Source organism: Pongo pygmaeus, chromosome 19, assembly GCF_028885625.2.
Source record: "Pongo pygmaeus isolate AG05252 chromosome 19, NHGRI_mPonPyg2-v2.0_pri, whole genome shotgun sequence".
NCBI lineage: Eukaryota > Metazoa > Chordata > Mammalia > Primates > Hominidae > Pongo > Pongo pygmaeus.
This window is the reverse complement of record NC_072392.2, coordinates 76,965,207-76,985,200: the sequence shown is the minus strand read 5'-3', so window position 1 is coordinate 76,985,200 and position 19,994 is coordinate 76,965,207. Positions and strand designations below refer to the sequence as shown.

Here is a 19,994-nt window from a genome sequence, read left to right as displayed (position 1 = left end):
AAAAAAAAAAGTTTCTTTTAAAGAAATACCTGGACTGGTAAGTGACAGTTTGTTATTTTTGTTATATTTACTGTCCTAATTTGGCAAAACTAAATGTTTGCAATTCTTTGATGTTCCTCCAATTTTTTCTGAAGTTTTACCTCCCAGCAAAAGTCCCTCATTCTCAGGATAGGTGAGCAGTGACTTGTTGCTTCTTTTTGTTTAAGGGGATTGAATAAAACCTCACGTAAATACCAAAGACTGCAGATCTGAGTATTCAGGTACAAACACAAAACCAAGGTGTATCAAAATGGGGGATTGCAAAGTGTCAGCTGGTAAGGGAGTGGCCTTTCTCCCCTACCTGTCAGGAGCTGGGCCCTCTTGGTGGTACTGTGGGAATAAGAGAGTGTCTTTGAGTAATATTTGCATGTCTCATAAATCCACTGAAACTTGGAATTCCATGGATGCCAATCCTAGGTTGCCTGGGAGAGTGCTCTGACTCTCAAAATATGTCAATTTATTTAGCCTAGTCTGCGAATGGGCAAGGGATGGGAGTGGGATGGCTGAGCTGACTGCCTCCTGGTTCCCAGGAAGCCCCGGCTCCAGTAGGTGAGGAGAGATTCAGAGGACAGGAGGGTTCTTTCCTTCGAGGGAAACCCCAGCCAAGGGATTTTTCAGGGGGGAAGCCTGCTTTTGATGCACTTCTAGGGTGCATTCTGACAGTGTGTGTGCCCAGGTCCCAGCAGAGGATTTGGGACCATCTGAAACTTGCTGCTTCCTATGTCCCAAACACCTTGGCACACACAGTGCCTGCAGCCTGGGTGCAGCACACAGAGCTCGGGCCTGGCAGCTCACTCTCCACCTGGAGAAGGTACTTAGTGCAACCCCAGCCCAGGGGCCTCGGGCACAGGCTGGCACCTTCCGGTGAGCTGCTCTAGCTTCATCAGACCAGTTCCACCTCCACCCAGTCCCCCAGGCCCTCGAGGTTCTGACCACAGGGCCATTATTGAACTGTTTCTCCTGCCTTTCCAGGAGGGACAGGTGCAGAGGACTTCAAGAAACACTGATTCAAGGGTCTGGGTGAAATTGGTGCTCCCACTCCAGGAAGCTGTTTAGCAAGAGGCATCAGTAACTTCAAAAATGTTCACTTTCCATGCACGCAAATCCTTCTTTAAGAAATCTCCCGGCCAGGTGCAGTGGCTCATGTCTGTAATCCCAGCACTTTGGGAGGCTGAGGCAGGCGGATCACTTGAGGTCAGGAGTTCAAGACCTGGCCAACATGGTGAAATCCTGTCTCTACTAAAAATTCGAAAATTAGTGGGGTGTGGTGGCAGACGCCTGTAGTCCCAGCTACTTGGGAGGTTGAGGCAGGAGAATGGCTTGAGTCAGGGAGGTGGAGGTTGCAGTGAGCTGAGATTGCGTCACTCAACTCCAACCTGGGCGACAGAGCAAGACTCTGTCTCCAAGAAAAAAAAAAGAAAAAGAAAAAAGAAAAGAAATCTCCCAATGCAGATAAACCCCCAGGCAAAGATTCACCCACACTTATCTACAATAGCAAAAATGGAAGCAAATTAAATATCGAGTGATAGAAAATTGGTTAAATAAGTTGAGACACACTGATAGGATGGAATATGCAGCTGATGAACATTTTATTTATAAAAAGGTCTGTAAAACACAGAGAAGTGCTGGAATAAAGTGATGGAACGATAAAGTGGAAAAGGCAGGATACAAAGTTGTATATACAAGATAATTGCTCTGTAAAAAGAACACCGGCAAATTATGTGGAGAAGAAAAGAGTGGAAGGAAGTACAACAAAACTAGATAATGATAGTCTCTGGTGAGACTATGGGTGACATTTTTTCTTCCTTTTCTTTTTCCCCTCCATCTTTCCAAGTTTTGCATACTGAACAACTCTTAATTTCACTTTTTCAAGGAAATAGGGCCAGGCGCGGTGGCTCATGCCTGTAATCCCGGCAATTTGGGAGACTGAAGCAGGAGGATCATTTGAGGTCAGGAGTTCGAGACCAGCCTGGCCAACATGGTGAAACCCTGTCTCTACTAAAAATACAAAAATTAGCCAGGTGTGGTGGTGCTTGCCTGTAATCCCAGCTACTCGGGAGGCTGAGGCAGAAGAATCGCTTGAACCCAGGAGGCGGAGTTTGCAGATCGTGCTACTGCACTCCAGCCTGGGCGGCAGCGCGAGATTCTGTCTTAAAAAACAAGAATAATAGAAAAAGAAAAAAAATAGTAGTTGTGCTACTTTACCCCCACCCCCGACCCCTTCTCCAGGGGGCTGGACTCAGAGTCACCTTCAGGTATCCGCCCTGTTCCTACTCTCCTCCGTGTTAGACACCCACGTGCACTCTGGTTTCCTAGTCTTCTCTCTAGCCACCAGAACCCATAGGCAAGTAACCCTTTCCAGACAAGGAAGGAGCCAAGGTTTTCTTCATCATTTTTCCAAAGGCAAGAAGGCATGGCCAGGGAGGGCGAATGGAAAAGCAACCACTCTCTGCTGGTCCTGAGCTTATCCCTGCAATGTGCACCTGACCTGACCCGGGCCTGGACTTAGGCAGGCCTCAGGGGAGTCCCCAGCTGGGTCATGGTGTCATGGACAGAGCAGATCTTATGGGGGCAGGTGGGAGAAGTCATAGCCCAAATGCAGACTCTAAGCTGGAGGGGTCTGAGCGTTCATCAGGCCCACTGGCCCTCAAACTCAAGTGCGACAGTCGCTGGGCATTGTTAGAAATTCAGAGTCCTGCACCAAGTCCCAGAGATGGTTTTGGTGGGTCTTGGTGGGGCCCAGGAATCACATTTTTCACAGGTTTCCTGAAGGGCTGGGATGCAGGTGGTTCAAAGAGAAGCCAGAATCCCAGTCTCACCCCAGCATGCTCCTCTTCATCACCAGCTGATGCAGGAGACCGTGGGACTGAGTCTGAGGACGCCAGGGAGGGAGGACAAGGTGGGGTCTGGAGCGGGAGGAAGGCAGGGTCCGACACTGGGCATGAGGCCCAGGAGAGTTCCTGGCAGATAGAAACTCAGACCAGATCCACTGAGCCTTGCCTGGCCCTGCTGAGGGTCAGCAGTCTGGTACCCTGCCCAGGGATGTGAACCTATCAGGGATGTCCCAGTCTCCAGCCGGAAGGGCAAGGCCACCGCTCTGGGCTCCAGGGCTGACAAACGCTTCTAGGTCAGGCTGGAACATGCAGGAGGAGAGCCTGGGGAGGGTGGGGAGAGCCCTGGAGTCCGGGCAGCTGGACTCTGAGGCTGAGGTGGAAAGCTTTCGGGAATCAGTGCTGATCCAGCCAGCCACACTGCTTCGTGGCTGGCCTGGCCAGGAGGGCCTCCTGCCCTACACTGAGACAAACTTCGAGAAGCCCAGCTCCTCCTCAGATGTGCGGAGGGGAGGCATCGAGATCACGTCCCCCTCAGGGGCCTGGGAAGGGGCTTCCTTTTCCTCTGTAGTCTGTAAAGACAACAGTGGGGTTTGGAGAGCAGAGCCCAAATGAAGGGGTGGGGGGTGTGAGGGGTGGTCCCCAGGTAGCTGCTGCGTCCACCCAGCCTTTTCCACAAGTTCCAGCCCTCCGTCCATCTGCAGAGGCACAGGACCTAACAACTTCTCCTCCCCAGAACTCCCAGGCTTTGATTCATGGCCTCTCATGACCCCAATCCATCCCTCCCGCAGGGTGCCCTCAAGGCCCCAGGCTGGGTTCTGGTGCAGTTATGGCCTCCTGCCAGCCCACAGCACTGTCAGCCGTGACTCCCAACAAGCTATTCAGGAATTTTCTGGACTGGAAAAAAAGAGGATGTGAGGTCAAAAGCTCTGGCTTCCCAGGTGAAATGGGCTAGGCCTATGGCTGTGATGCGGAAGGTGGGTAGATGCGGGGGTGTGGGGTTTGGGGAGCAGATGCTGAGGAAAAGGCCTTCTTCCACTTCCTCTAATTGTCAGAGTGGAGGCAGGCAAGGTGGCTCCGCAGCCCCTCCCCTCCCAGGGCCCTTCTGTCCATACCTGGCTTAGATACTCTATCTCTGTGTAGAGGCTGGGAGAGGGCTCGGGGATGGTGAGAGACCCCATGGGCCCTGCAAGGTTGATCACGGCGTCCTCTGGGTCCCGGCCATTCCCCAGCGGCTATAACAGAGACTTGGTCAGAACAGCCTGTTCTTGGCAGCAAGGATGGTCTGCGAGCCCAGCCAAGCCCAAGCAAGAGGAGGGAAACGTGGGAGGGGTAGGCAACGCAGGGAGGTGCCAGGAGGGGAGAATACTAAGCTCCTGGATGCCTCTGCCACTTCCTTCCTGCCTGCCTTGTCCAAGGAAGGACAAGCTGTCTCACCTCTCTGAAGCTCAGTTTCCTCAGCTGTAAAACTAGGTAAGAATTTGTCCTTTGGGATTATAATATTCATAATAGCATCCTACCACTCAACTAATGAGAAATTCTGGAATGACTGATTTGTTTTCATTATTTTCTATCCTTTAAAGCAGAAAGATCATGCAGGCTGCAGGTTCTTTGTAATAGGCCAAGAGAAAGCAAAGTTGGACATGCCAAAGATTCATCGAATAACATGGGACACATGAAAAATTCTTGAGATGATGGGTCTGAGCAATCCATTATCCATCAGATAAGGAGACCACGGCCCAGGGAAGAGAGCAGGTAGTCCAGGGTCAGTGGGGAAGCCCATATTCTGACCCGGGCCTGGCTGCTCCCATGGGTCCTCAGATCAGGAATGCCAGGCCTGTCCATCTCAGACCTTGCCCTAGCAGGTGGGCAGAGCAGAGGCTGGAGCCGGCCAAGGTCCCCAGCCAAGACTCCCAAGGCTACAGGCTGCCCTGAGGTTTCCTGGACAGTGAATCCCATGGTCAAATGGGCACTGATGCCAGAGAAAGAAGCTCCCATTTTCTGGGCATGTATAGGGTATATCATCTCACTCTTTCCTATTTACAACCATGTGAGCTATGGCAACAGGGGCTCAGAGAGGTGATGCAACCTGCTTGACATCACACAGCTGGCAAATGGCTGAGCTGGGACTCATACTGGAAACTGTCTGACCGCAAACCCAAGCTCTTTTCCTATACCCTGCTGCCATCCTGGCAGGGCGTGTGACACATTCCTCTTGGGCTTGGTGTCCATGATCTACTAACCGGGCCCCAGCTTCTCTCAATACCTAGCGGCTGTGGATGGGGGCAGAGGTCGATGTTTGAGCCATCTCTTGTTAGAAATGCTAAGATGAAGCCTGGGTGTGGTGGCTCTTGCCTGTAATCCCAACACTTTGGGAGGCTGAGGCTAGAGGACCACTTGAGCCCAGCAATTTGAGACCAACCTGGGCAACACAGTGAGACCCCATTTCTCTAAAACCTTAAATTAAAAAGATAAAATATATACCAAAGAAAAGAAACACAGGGATGACATCTTCAGCCTTCTGGGGACAAGGTAGGAATTAGAGCAGAATTCCTTGGGAGAAGTGTGGGTGGTGGATGAGGGCACTGGGAGGGGTAAGGCAATCCCCAAATGCTGCCACTCAGGGCCCTTGTCCCTCCTAGCCCTGCCCATGGTGAGGACAGAGGGGGCCTTGATGCAAGGCAGACCTGGTGCTACACCAGAGGACTCCTGACATCATACCCGTGAGTCCATATTTACAGCTTTGCAATCTGGTTATAACCCAGCCACTGCTGACCCTGGACCACCAGCAGCTACAGAAGTGTCACCTGTTCCAGGGTGACTGAGTTTGAGGAAAGAGTCTCTCAGTGCAGAGGCCAAACGGCACACCTAGGCAGCAGCCAGGCCCACTACCGCAAGTCTGGTGTGATTCGCAACCTCTCCCCTGCCCCCTGCCTCCACTGTGGACGATCGGCCCTGTTCCAGCAAGCACAGAGGCATTTTCTGGGTTGCTAAATATGCAAGATATATATCAGAGCCCCTGCTTCTAGGTACTAGTAATAAACGTAGTAAAGAAAGAGGGAAGTCTTGGGAAGCCAGGGCTGAGTTCTGATCGGAGCTTAGCAGGCTATTCGTTTCCAGGAGTGAGGGTCTGCAGCTGTCCCAGGGTCTTTCTCCTGAGTCTGGGGGAGGAGTCTTGGGCTGCGAACTTGGCTCCATTCCTCAAACCCCTTGTACTTCAGTGCAGCGGGATGGAGGACGTAGAGGGGTCTGCAGCTGGCCCCATAGACCTGTCAGCCTCCCCAGTTCTGCCTCTTTCAGGCTGGGTCACTGTGGGCAATTTCCCTTTTCTCTCTGAGCCTGTATTTCTTCATCTGCAAAATGAAGGGGATACTAAACTCTATCTCGTGTGGGAATGATGAGGATTCAATGGCATATATAAAGCCCCTGACATGTAGTAGGTGTTCAGTAAAAGATGAGGCAGATGAATGGATGGATGGCAATCCTTCTAGCAAGATCTCTTTGGGAAAGAAAATGCTGGTCTGACCCGTAACACTTCCCTCAGGGTTTTCACACCCCTGTGAGGTTCTCTCAAAGTATAAGTAATGCATCCCTCTCCCTCTTTGACCTGAATGTGGGCAAAGAAAGCCCCAAACCCCTTCAATTCCATCTCCAGACTCTGCTAAATCCTATGGAGAAGCCACAAGGGAAATAATCAAGAAAAAGCAGAAGCACCCACCTGATCGTGTTTACAGGGTTCTTGCCTCTGACCCTCTTGGGAGGCCCTGTTCCATCTTTCCCTCAACAAGGGGCCGCCCCCTAGAGCCCCTCTGCCTGCTGGCCGTGTGCCCCTTCCTGTCCCCTCCCTCTTCAGCAGAGCCTGGGTCAGGTGCCTCAGGCAGGAAAAAGCCCAAAGCAGCCCTTCCCAGGGTTGCCAGAAGGCAGTAGCATGGGAGCTGTGGCTGGTACCGGTGCTCTCAGCCTCCTTGGACCCCAGCCCCTCTTCTGGAGCTAGGTGGGGTGAGACCCAGGCCCCAGCCCGCAGAACCAGGAGGCCGGGCTTGGAGGCGGCCAGTGGCACCCACCGTCGGTCCATCCATGTGTCTCCATGACTTTTCCCTTACTCTCCTCTGCTACCTTTGTCCCTGTTGAGCTTCCTGAGACAACAACAGCTGCTTCCTAAGCCACAGCCCAAAGTCCCATTTCCACCTCAGACCCTCCTTGGGGTGACCAGGCTTGAGTCTTTTGTCCTCACTGGCGCCAGGAAAGAAGGCAATGGTAGCCCCGCTTTCCTGCCCTTGTGTTTAAAGGAATGGAGTGGAGGCATCTCAGTAAACAGTGAAGGGAGGAGGGGCCAGGAGGGGCTTCTGTTTCCTGAAGTGCGATGCTGCAGCCCCCTCCGTTGGAGTGCTGGCCTCAGAGGGCACAGTCTCCTCTTGCAGCAGTAGCCTTGGGGCAGGTTCCCTGCTCCAGACAATGGGCACAGGGACCCCTATTCTCCTGCCCCTGGTCCCCAGAGCACCACCCTCAGCCTGGGTCCCAGGGCAGCCATGCCACCTTGGTCTCAGAGCCAAGGAAGGCTCAGAGAAAACATCAGGGAGTTCTGGAAAGAGAAGAGCAGGGAGTCAAGAAATCTGGGTCCTGTTCTCTGTTTGGGCCACCACCTGCTGTGTGACCATGGGCAAGACCTTTGCCCTCTCTGGGCCTCAGTCTCATCTTTTGTAAAAGCATACTAGTTTGTAGCACTGCCAGAGTCCCTGGACCCCACCCCTGGAGGGTTCAGCTGGGTCTGGGGCCCTGGAGAGTGCATCTCTAACAGCTCCCTGACCCCTGGGCATTCTGAAAGGCGATTTGCTTCAAACCGAGATAAAAGTCGGGCTAGAGATCTCAGAGGCTTCATCTGGATCCAGCTCTGATGTTCTGTGATTCTAAAAGGGGGGATGGAAAGAAGGCGCCTGGAGAAGATGCTCACATGGCTCCTGGAGTCCACCCTGCCTGGCACCTGGCGGGAAATCAGGTTCCCATCTGTGAGTTCCCCATGGGCACTCTGTCCGGCTCACACCCTGAAGGGCTGATCTTGGGGCTCACACAGATTCCTCCAAGGTGGGGAGCAAGCGCTGCCTCTAGGTCAAGCAAGGAGGACCAGGTAGGAAGTCACAGAGGCAAAGCCCAGGAATCTTGACTTCCAGCCCCAAGGGGATCTGAGCTTGGGCTTCCATAGCCTCTGTCCTTACCAAGTGTGAGAGGCAGACCTTCTCGTTCCTCTGTGTCTCTGTGGCCCGTTGAGCTGAAAGAGATGTAGAAGGAGGAGCCCCTTGAAGCCAGGAGTAGCCGGGAGTGGCCTGTAGCTGCTCCCAGAAAGGTGGACTGGCCCCCTTGCACACGAGAGCAGGGGCTTCCCAGAGGGAGGAGGCAGCCAGATGGGCAGGGGAGCTCCTTCCAGCTCAGCCCCTTGGGAATGACCCAGTCTTCTGAGATCAGTGCATGGAGATTATCTCATGAGGGTCAGAAACTGGCTGGGAAAATAAATCTGTGTGCTAAGGTCACTGCTACTTAAGCCTTAGTGTGCACATAGGAACCCCTGGACGTTTTGGTACAGTGCAGAGTCTAATTCAGTAGGCTGGGGTGAGGGTCTGAGGGTCTGCATTTCTAACAGACTACCAAGGGTTGCCACCGCTGCTAGCTGGCAATCAAAATTTGAGAGGCAAGGTGCTAAGTGGCTCTGAGGTTGTGACCAGGAATGCTCCCACTCTGGCTTCTTCAGAGGGGACCTGGACAAAGCCCACATTTCCTCCTAGGAGCCACACACGGAAGAGACAGAAAGCTGGCCCAGGATTCCCCCGTGGCCGCCTCCATGGGGACGACATTGTGATTATCTTTCTGGCTCCACCACTTCTTAGCTATGCAAACAAAGGGCAAGCTGCTTAACCACTCTGTGCCTCAGTTTCTCCCCCTGGAAAATGGGTGTACTCCACAGTGTGGAGGAGATTAAAGGGGATAAGCAAGATAAGCTGGGGATAGTGGCTGGCACATGGTAGCTCTTATTACTGAGATTTTGGTTAATCCTTTTAGTCTTTGCCATCCAGTACAGGAGCCGGGAGCCGCACATGGCCATCAGGCACTGAAATGTGACTACTTCACATTAGACTGGGTTTTGATGGCTCAATATGAAAAACATGAAAGTAGAATATGTATCATTGATATTTTCATATTGATTCCATATCAGAATGATAATGTTTTGGATATGTTGGGTTAAATAAAGTACATTATTAAAATTAACTTCACTAGATTGGGCGTAGTGGCTCATGCCTGTAGTCCTAGTTACTCGGGAGGCTGAGGCAGGAGGATCGCTTGAGTCCTGGAGTTCAAGGCTGCAGTGAGCCATGATCACACCACTGCACTCCAGTCTGGGCAACAGAGTGGGACCTTATCTCTAAAAAATAAGTAATTAAAATAAAGTAAAATACACTTAACTGCACTCATTTCTTTTTACTTTTCTTCATGTGGCTATTCAAAAGTCTTAAATTACATTTGTGGCTTGTATTCTATTTCTGTTTGATGTATATCTGTGATTTGAGGTAAATGAGGCTTAGGGCAGTTAGGTGACTTGCCTGAGGTCACACAGTTAAAAAGTGGCAGAGCTGGGATTTGAGCCCCAGCCTATGGAAGGGACTGAGCAGCTCTAGAGACCCAGTGGCAGGAGTGGGGTTACAATGTCTGTCCTGCTCAAATTCAAGTGCTTGGTCCTGCATTGCCCCTGGCAGTTGGTTCCCACACAGGGAGCTGGCAATGAATTCCCTGGGATCAATAGGTAGAGAAGTGCTTGATCAGTTCAGACAGGCAGGAAGCAGCTGAGAACCCTTCATTCTCCCATTTCCCCTTGCGAATTGCTTTCCTAATGTTGACTACCTCGTGGCCCCTTCAGAAGGGAGGCCACAGCTCCTGATGCTCATATCTCAGACAGACACGATGAGACCCACAGGGTCTTTCCAGGGCTGGATGGGGAGCTGCAGGTCTCAGTGAGGTCCCTGGCCCAGTGAGCCTCCCGCCTTCCTGCCACCCACCTTTGCTCACCTTCCTTTCTCCACAGGAGCAGGTGGCTGCTGAAGGCGATCAGGCCTGCGGCCGACAGAAGGCTCAGCAGCACCAGGACTGGGGCCAGTATGCGGACCATTGGGATGGACACCCTGGAGACAAGACGCAAGGAGCCTAGTGGCTGTTACCAGATAAGCCAGAGTCTATGTCCTTTGGGGGTCCCAGGCACAGGCTGAGAAAGCCAATCCCTAGTGTGGAATCCAATTCAATGCAGCAGAGACTTGTGGGGGATTGTGGTGCCGGGGGGTGGTATTTAGTGCTATTGCCTCTTGACAAACGTGATTTAATTAGCGCAGACCCTGAAGTCAGGCTGTCTGGGTTCAAACTCTAGCTCCACCACCTTTCTATACCTTGGATAAGTGACTAAACCACCCAGGGTGTCAATTTCCTCCTTTGTAAAATGGCTGTGGTGGGGATAAAATGGGTCAGGATGTGTAAAGTGCATAGTTCAGTGCCAGACACATGCCAGGCACCACGTCAATGTTAGCTGTTAAATTCCACAATCCCTGTGTAACTAGGTAGGAGTGGCCCAATTCCACACTGGAGAAACTGGCACCTGAAGCAATGAGCAACTCGCTAGGTCACGCAGTGGTGTGCAGGGAAGTTCCCGGTGGCCTGTATCTGGGCTGGTGTCACTGGCACAGGCATGTGGGGCATCCTGGCATTCTTACTGTGAGTCAAGCCATGTCCTTTCCCTCTCCGAAGAAGATCAGAGGGCACTAGGGACCATGAGTCCCATCAGCCCTGTCTGGTGTGGAAGGGATCCCTGCCCCCATTGCCAACCCAGGATTCACTTTCAGCAGGGCCTGAACCTGCCAGCAGCTGTCTGGATGTCAGTAGCCAAGTGCATTTACAACTCCCAAGAACCAATCCTTCAGGCTGGGACTCCAGTTGTAAGGAAAAAAATTGTTTTCTTTTGGATTCTGAATTTTCATGCTTGGCACAGGGCTTAGTGCACAGTATACAGGCAAAAGCCCCAGAACTGGGGTGGCCGTCCCTGAGGCTGGGGCAGGGAGAGAGGTCAGGACTGGGACCCTGGTGGACCCTTCACACTGGACAGGCAGCAGAGCTGCTGGCTCCTATAGTGCAAGATGTCCACTGCTCAAGGGCCCCTGTGAGTGACCCTCTGTGCTACAGGCTGTGGCCATGACAAGAGGATGTGTCTGCTTAGAGGAAAGAGCGTTGAGTTCCTATTTTCTCAAAGGCACCTTGTGGTTTAGTGATGGCCTGAAAGGAGATGTTGGTCACCTGGGGCTCACCTGGGCTTAGAGCTGCCACTGCTGAGAGCTGGACTGGTGTCCTCTGCTGAGGTGGAGTCCAGCTGCATGGGGGGGCGGGAGCTCCCTGCAGGAGGAGAGGTCGCTGCATGAGGAGAGGTTCCTGTGTACTGAGAAGTCTTTTCGTGCCCGTACTGGGAGGTCCCTGGGAATGGAGTGGCCTCAGCCCCTGTCTTCCCCTGCTTGGCTGTGGTGATTGCCAGGTAGAGCCCAGGAGAAGCTACAAGTCCAAAAGCAATGCCTCAGCATCCTTGCTGACCCTTGCATCCCAGCATCCCTGACTTCTGACCCTTGACCCCTGAACCCTAGTCTCACTGGGACCCATTTCTCAGAACATCCCCAGCTAAAGGATACCCCAGTAAGCAAACAGATCTAGATGAAGCCATTTTGAGGAAGGAGACCGTAGATCAGGCACACCCCACAGCTGTGCGCGATGTTCAGTCTCTTTCTGTGCCCACAGCCTGTTCCCTCTGTGAGGAGGTATAAGCACTCCCCTTCCCTGCCTCCATGACCCTTTCCAGTGACCGTTCAGTGGGCACCTTCCTGCCCTCCCCTACAGTCCCAGTCAATTGTCACCTCCTTCCTCACCAGAAGGGCAGGTCCTCCCCTCACCACCATGTGCCCCCTCCCCAACCACCTGTGCCTCAGTAAGGCCTTGACTTCCTTCTGCAGCCATGAGACCAGGAAGGGCAGGGTGGCAGGGATGAGTCCAGAGGTCAGGTCCCAAGGCCTGGCCTTTCTGGCTTGCCCCCGAGACTCTGGATGGCACAGACAGAATACGAGCTTTGGGGTCAGGCTGTGACCACTTCCGGGCTCTGGCACTTCCTGCGTGACCCTGAGCGAGTGACCTAACCCTGCTGAGCCTCCACTTCCACAGCTGGACAACCCAGCTCCCAGGCTTGTGGGGACATCTAGGTGGCCATAAACTATCGTGTCTGGTACCAGGCAGGCACTCACTGGCTGCTTGTGTAAGAAGGGTGGCAAGGGACAGGGCGGAATCGCCATTCACTCACTCAATCCTGGGGGCTGGGTTTGCTGAGCCTTTGCCTTGGGTTGCAGGCGTGTTGTAGCCAGAGGCTGGAAGGTGGGAGAAGGGGAGGGAGGACAGCAGGGTCCTAGAGGAAAGGGAGAGGCTGCTCTCAGGGGCGGCACCGCTCTGAACCCCTTTTCCTTCCTTGGGAGCAGCTGGCAGCTTTCCTACCCCCCACCTCAGCACAGAGCACTGCCATCTTTCGCCTCGCCCAACCAGGAGCCATGTGGCATGTTCCAGCAGATCCCTGGTCTTCTCCTTCTGTAGCCCCCTGGCCTCCCGCCTAGCTCAGACCCTCAGCTTCCCCACCTGCCTCTCAGCCTGTTTCTTCCCTGCCACCCTTCACACTACTCCAGTTTTGTCTCAAAAGTCGGTGTTGGATCCCATCCCTCTCTGCCTTAGAACAGTCAGTGGCTCTCCACTGCCTAAAAGCCAAAGTTCAAACTTTTTAGTATGCCTTTCGAGGACTCTTAAACTCAGGCTTCAGGCCAGGCGTGGTGGCTCACACTTGTAATCCCAGCATTTTGGGAGGCCAAGGCTGGTGGATCATCTGAGGTCAGGAGTTCGAGACCAGCCTGGCCAACACGGTGAAACCCCCTGTCTACTAAAAATACAAAATTAGCTGGACATGGTGGTGTATGCCTGTAATCCCAGCTACTTGGGAGGCTGAGGCAGGAGAATTGCTTGAACCTGGGAGGGAGACGTTGCAGTGAGCCAAGATTGCGCCACTGCACTCCAGCCTGGGCAACAAGAGCAAAACTTTGTCTCTTAAAAAAAAAAAAAAAAAAAAGCAAAGAACAAAACTCAGGCTTTGAGGCTTTGAACCACCTTGTCAGCCTCGCCTCTTTCCCTGTTCGGTGCTCCAGCCATAGAGTCATTCTCTATTCCCGACTAAACCAGTGTCCTGCGCACCTCCGTGCCTTGGACATGCTGTTCCTCTGTGTGCGATGCCTTTCCTTTCCATCTCTGCCTAAAGCACTTCTTTCTGTCCTTCAGCACAAACTCAAGGTCAGCTCCTCTGTAATGTCTTCCCCGGAAGCAGCGAATCTCTTTTTCCTCTGTGCACTCACAGTCCCCTGTGCGTGCCTCCAGTGGCGCTAATGCTCACTTACACTGCAATTTCTTGTGTACTGGGTCTCCCTGCTAGGCTGAGACTCCTTAAGGGCAAGATGCCTATCCTTTTGGGAGGCCAAGGCAGGCGGATCACGAGGTCAGGAGATCGAGACCATCCTGACTAACACGGTGAAACCCCGTCTCTACTAAAAATACAAAAAATTAGCTGAGATCGTGCCACTGCACTCCAGCCTGGGCGACAGAGCGAGACTCCGTCTCAAAAAAAAAAAAAAAAAAAAAAAATGCCTATCCTCTGTGCCCAGCACAGTGGGCAGAAGCCTGATGCAACCAAACCCCCAGGAGCTACTCCGGTCTCCACTTCCCCAAGTCTATCTGTCACCTCCCCAGTCCTTGCTGACTGTGTGCCATCCTGGACTCTCCCTCTTTCTCCACCACTTTCTCTTCTACAGATTGAGCATCCCCTATCCAAAATGCTTGGGAACAGAAGTGTTTCAGATTTCAGAATATTTGCATTATATCTGCTGATTCAGCATCCCTAATCCAGAAATCTGAAATCCAAAATGCCCCAATGAGCATTTCCTTTGTGTGTGTCATGCTGGCACACAAAAAATTTCGGACTTTGGAGTATTTTGCATTTTTGGGTTAGGAATACTCAATCTGTAACACTAGGTCAGTCTATTCTTGGATTTTTCTAAGTAGATGATCAAATCTTTTGCAAATACAGAGTATTTATCTTTTCCTTTCCAACATTTATACTTCTTTTTTTTTTTTTTTTTGAGACTGAGTCTCGCTCTGTCGACCAGGCTGGAGTGCAGTGGCACGATCTCAGCTCACTGCAACTTCCGCCTCCCGGGTTCAAGCAATTCTCTGCCTCAGTCTCCTGAGTAGCTGGGATTACATGCACCTGCCACTACGCCTGGTTAATTTTTGTATTTTTAGTAGAGACAGGGTTTCACCATTTTGGCCAGGCTGGTCTTGAACTCCTGACCTCGTGATCCACCCGCCTTGACCTTCTAAAATGCTGGGATTACAGGCGTGAGCCACCATGCCCAGCCTTACACTTCTTAATGTTGCATATTTCATTGCCTAGGGCCTTCAGGCAAAGATGAATAAAAGAAAATGATAGTAGGCTTGCTGGGCACAGTGGCTCATGCCAGTAATCTCAGCACTTTGAGAGGCTGAGGTGGGCAGATGGCTTGAGTCCAGGAGTTTGAGACCAGACAGGCCAATATGGCAAAACCACATCTAAAAAAAAAACAAAAAAACAAAATGTAGCCAGGCATAGTGACTTGTGCCTGTGGTCCCAGCTACTCTGGAGGCTGAGGTGGGAGGATTACTTGAGCTAGGGAGGCAGAGGTTGTAATGAGCCAAGATTGTGTCACTGCACTCCAGTCTGGATGACAGAGTGAGACCCCATCTCAGAAAAATGAATGAATGAATGAATGAATAAAAAATAAATAAATAAATAAAAAGAAAAGAAATGATAGTGGGTACATTTGTCTTTTTCTGACTTTCTTAGAAATTCTTCTCATGGTTCACCATACTCGATGGTGTGCTGGAGATGGCTCGCACTGGCTCACAAGAGCTCATTGTTAACTTTCCAGGAGTTGGTGAGATCGTTGTTAAACTGTCGATGGCTGGAAATTGGCCATGGGAATTGGACCACAGAAATGGACACCACAGAAATTGGAAAACACCACACAATGACAGCATCCCCAGCCTGTTAAACATTTACCAGCACACCACTGTCGTGAGTCTTCTTCATTTTCAACATCCCAACGGCCATCAGAGAGAGGCCAACAGAGTCCGATATAGGAGGATAATATAGCAATACACATGTCATACACAAATAAAGAATTACAAATGAGGGTAAACCTAAAACACAGGCGAACTTGATCATAACTGGTAGAAATGACATGTGAACACTGATAAGAATTGGAAGAGATGAGAATCTTGTAAATAATGAAGAACAGATTCAATGTGGTTCGATGCTGCTGCTATTTGGCAAGTTTAACTTTATTTCCCCAAATTAAAGCTCCATGGATAAAGGAATAAAAAAAAAATAGGGGCTATGGTGGTAGGGATGGGCCTGGGATTGGGATAGGTCCCAGCTATGGGGCTAGGAGAGGAATTAAAGCAGACATCAAAGCTGGAAACGACTTGTGTTTGAATCCCAGTTCCATCACTTCCTGCTGTGAGATCTTGGGCAAATCACTTAGTCTCTTGGAGCCTCAGTCCCTCATCTGTGAAACGGGGATACAAAGATGTACCTCACCCACACTGGCCAGCAGACCAAGGCTCCCACTCCCCTGGGCCCTCTCTGGCTTCTTTCTCCTTAGCTCAGCAAGTCCACTTGGGGTTCTGGGCTCCCAGAGAGGTGCTCTATCCCCTACCCAGGCCCCATAGCTCCAGCCCCAGCCCCCTAGTGTCCCTGCATTTAATGATCCCTCCTTCAGGCACCCTACCCAGAGGCTGGTTCCCAGGCACTCTAGCACCTACGGCTGGACTTCAATATCTGGGGAGGTGGAGGCCAGGAGGGGAGAGTTCAGGGCACAAGCAGGGTGAGGCCAGCATGGCCAGGGCTCAGGTGATGCTGTGGGCTGGGTCTGGAATGCAGCAATGGTTGGCCCAGCCTCGGGAGGCCTCAGGAATATCTCTGACACCAGGCGAGGAGTCTTCTTTATCCCCTGATATGTCTATCCTGTACCCAGCCTATGGAAATCTCCCTCCAGCACACCTGGGCAGAAAGGAAAGGCGCCGAGCCCAGCCCTGGACAGATCTGGGTCCAGTCCTGCTCTGACATCTACTATTGCTGTGATCTTGGGCAGCAAGAGTGAAACAATGGCCAAGACTCATGCAGCTCCTTCTGTGCCCCAAGCCTTGCTCAGCGCTTGACCCGCATGATCTCCCTGAGGACTCAGTGCCCATAAGGTTGGTACCAGGATTATGCCCCACCACCCCTCCCTCTTCCCTCTGCAGCTCCTGTCCCCAGCCTGGGGAAGGAGAGATATTTGTTACCTGGAAAGACGAACAGAGAGATCAGTAAAGACTCATCGAGGCCCCGTTTGTCGACCCCACACCAGTACTTCCCAGCGTCTTGCAGGGTGAGGTTCCACAGGGTCACAATGAGCGAGAGCTCCTGGTGGCTGTCACGGATGGACACCCTGCCCTTCGTTGTCTCCTGGCCTTCTTCTCCTGCATAGATGGTGCCAGAGCAGCGAGAGAGGAGGAACCCACCCTTCCTGCACCAGTACTTCCGGTGGTCCCTCAGCTCTTCCCTGTAGGTGCACTGCAGGGACACAGTGTCCCCTTCGAACCCGCTGATTTCCTTTGGGCCCTCCAGGGCTTCATAACCTAAAATCAGAGCAGGAGTGGAGGTTGGAATAAAAAGGCTCCATGTACCAAGGTCAAGGCCAGAGCTTCCATTGTAGGAGGAGGAAGGAAGGCTTTTCTCAGTCATCCCTTCTGGGGACAGCCTTGGAAGAGCCATTACTTCCCTCCCACTCTGGGGGAACTTGGGGCAGGGCTGTTGCTGTTTCCCTAACCCTGGCCCATTGAGGAATTGGGGTTGGGGGTGGCGTTCTAGATTCAGATAGAATCTGACAGCCAGATAGCCAGCAGGGTTTCTGGGTGTTTTGTTTTGTTTGTTTGTTTTTGAGGTGGAGTCTCACTTTGCCACCTAGGCTGGAGTGCAGTGGCCCGATGTCTGCTCACTGAAACTTCTGCCTCCCAGGTTCAAGTGATTCTCCTGCCTCAGCCTCCTGAGTAGCTGGGACTACAGCCACGTGCTACCATGCCCGGCTAATTTTTTGTATTTTTAGTAGAGATGGGGTTTCACCGTGTTAGCCAGGATGGTCTTGATCTCAGGACCTTGTGATCCGCCCGCCTCAGCCTCCCAAAGAGCTGGGATTACAGGCATGAGCCACTGCGCCTGGCTTTGTTTTGTTTTTAGACATGATCTCACTCTGTTGCCCAGGCTGGAGGCAATGGTACTCATGGCTCACTGTAGCCTTGACCTCTGGGGCTCAAGCGATCCTCCCACCTTAGCCTCCCACTAGCTAGGACTACAGGTGTGCACATCCATGCCTGGATAATTTTTTTGTTTGTTTGTTTGTTTGTTTGTAGAGATGGGGTCTCACTATTGCCAACTGAACAACTGACATCAGTTGTAGGATGCATACATACTGATTTTAAGTATTAGAAGGTAAAGAAAAAGAAAGCAAAAGAATTGATGAGACGTGATAATTCTTCATCTCTCAGGGTTGTGGGGAGAGGCGTAGCCGAGGTTCAACAAATATTTGCTGAGTTTAACCGGGCAACCAGATGGGATGTCTTGCCCGCCTCCAGGCTTGGCACAGGGTAGAAAAATTAAGATTAGAGAGGCAAAGCAACTCTCACAGCCACATTGCCATGAGGGGAAACCCACAGGTCTGGAGAAAACCTGACTCTAGATTCCAGAAACAGCAAGTGCGGCCCCGGCGCCACCCCCACCTCCCCCTACCCCCACCCGGCCCCGCTCTCCTAGGGCTGAGGAGGCTGAGGATAGGTGGGGTGGGGCTATCAGGCAGTCAGGAGGTCCTTTCCCTGCAGACCCCAAGGGTGAGCCCCACATCCCTCCCAAGACCCCCCTCCCCATCTCACCTGGGAGCAGCAGGCAACCCCATAGCAGGACCAGAAGCCGCATTCTGGGCGCTGGACACCGCGGGAGCAGACGCTGGGAACTGTGAGCTCCTCTTCAGTCACACGGGTCTTTAACTTCCTCTAGTAGCGTGAAACCAGGCCAAGGAAGCGAGGGGAGGGGGGTGTGGGTCATCCCTCCGCAGGCCCAGCCGGGGAGGCGCCTCTGCCTTCCCTTTTCTGAGTGCCCACGCGTGCCTACCCCGGGGCTCACCTTCCAGGACTGAAAACCCACACCAGAGCTTCTCCTAAACTCGTGCCCCTTCAAGGGGGCCTTAACATGCGGTCCGTGCGCCCTAAGGGGTCTGTAAGTCGAATTCGCATGGGAAAAAGTTACATGTTGACTTTCACCAACTTCTAATATTTAGCTTTTCCTCTTATTAAGAGTGTACTGTTAGCAGTACCTGCAACTTTGTTACCAATTACAATCACAGACACTGGCACATCAGGTTGTGGATATCTCGAAACGTCGTGTATACCCCTCACTGCTTGGAAAATAATGAGTTCCTAGACCTGCCCCTAGAGCTGGTTATTTACAATAATGAAACGGCTATTATTATATTACACATTTATAAAGAGTTTTAAGAATCATCTCACCAGTATTAGTTTTCTTTCCAGCATATGTATTTTATTTATATATTTACCCGCCATTATACTGAGAGAGGGGTCCATAAACTTCACCAGACTGCCATGTGGTCAGTGGGACAGAAAGAAGCTTGCCCCTGGGGCAAGGCCCCTGGCCCCTCCTCCGCCCTTGCCTTTTGGAGGGCGCAGTACTGCCCTTGGCCACGGGGCGGCGGTGCAGACGGGGCTGAGCAAAGCCGTAGGGCTGAGCTGGGCCGGATTCCCTGGCGCCTTGGGCCTACAGCGCTGCAAGATAGGTCTCCTCCACGCCTGCAGAGTTGTTCTGGCGTTTGAAAAAGTGAATTGGTGGTTTCTCCATCGCAGACTTGAATCCTCCTTGAAAGGACCAAAACAAACATGCACACTATTGGGAGCTCTGACACACTGGCTTCAAAAATGACTCTTTTTTTTTCTTGGTTTGGTTGCAAAGTTCATACAGGTTGTAAGCAAAATTTTACACAATACAGAACGTAAAAAGGAAAGAAAGAAAAAAGGGAGTGCTTCTTGTAATTCACCTTCTGCTTTAGAAAAGCACCATTAATATTTTGGCATATATCCTTCCAAATGTTCAGTTGGAATTTTACTGACTTGTCAGGTTAATATTTGAAGCATTAAGTCAGTGGTTCTGGGAGGGGAGATTGTGTGTGTGTGAGTCTAGTAACGTGGGGAGAAATGTTTTAATTTCACAATGACTGCGAAGCACTGCTGCCATTTAGTGGGCAGGGACAGCTGTTCACGCTGGTGAAAACTCTGTTACTGTGATCTCAGCCCGTGACTCCCTTTTACATGTACAGACTACAAAAGGTGATCTGTTTTTGCAGTTTAAAAAACAACAACACAGATTAAAAAATATTTATGGCCCAGCACGGTGGCTCACGCCTGTCATCCCAGCACTTTGGGAGGCTGAGGAGGGTGGATCACCTGAAGTCGGGAGTTTGAGACCAGCCTGACCAACATGGAGAAACCCAGTCTCTACCAAAAATATTAAATTAGCCAGGCGTGGTGGCACATGCCTGTAATCCCAGCTACTCAGGGAGGCTGAGGCAGAAGAATCGCTTGAATCCAGAAGGTGGAGGTTGCAGTGAGCTGAGATCATGCCATTGCACTCCAGCCTGGGCAACAAGAGCAAAACTCCATCTAAAAAAAGAAAAAAAAGTATTTATTTACTTATTTTTGAGACAGGTCTCACTCTTGTTGCCCAAACTGGAGTGCAGTGGCGTCATCACAGCTCACTGCAGCATTAAACTCCCAGGCTCAAGTGATCCTCCCACCTCAGCCTCCCAAGTAGCTGGCACTACAGGCGTGCACCACCATGCCTGGCTAATTTTTCATTTTTAGTAGAGACAGGGTCTTGTTATGTTGTCCAGG

At 51.7% G+C, this 19,994-nt stretch overlaps 1 protein-coding gene across 11 annotated transcripts; it reads right to left on the bottom strand.

Moving 5' to 3' along the window:
- Positions 1 to 1,604: 1,604 nt before the first annotated feature.
- Positions 1,605 to 18,095, bottom strand: CD300LG (CD300 molecule like family member g). Of its 11 annotated transcripts, none has more exons than XM_054457782.2 (9): positions 17,967 to 18,095; positions 16,344 to 16,679; positions 12,235 to 12,336; positions 11,204 to 11,441; positions 9,924 to 10,036; positions 8,084 to 8,136; positions 7,712 to 7,777; positions 3,986 to 4,105; positions 1,605 to 2,945 (listed from the first exon to the last, which is right to left on the bottom strand). In XM_054457782.2, exons 1-9 carry the CDS (start codon positions 18,007 to 18,009, stop codon positions 2,727 to 2,729), a joined length of 1,290 nt encoding a protein of 429 aa, XP_054313757.2. In that variant the 5' UTR covers positions 18,010 to 18,095; the 3' UTR covers positions 1,605 to 2,726. The 11 variants fall into 11 exon arrangements, with proteins under 11 accessions (XP_054313757.2, XP_054313761.2, XP_054313758.2 ...); XM_054457786.2 differs by having other exon boundaries at positions 11,204 to 11,288; XM_054457785.2 differs by having other exon boundaries at positions 2,810 to 3,442.
- Between the last annotated feature and the right edge of the window lie 1,899 nt (positions 18,096 to 19,994).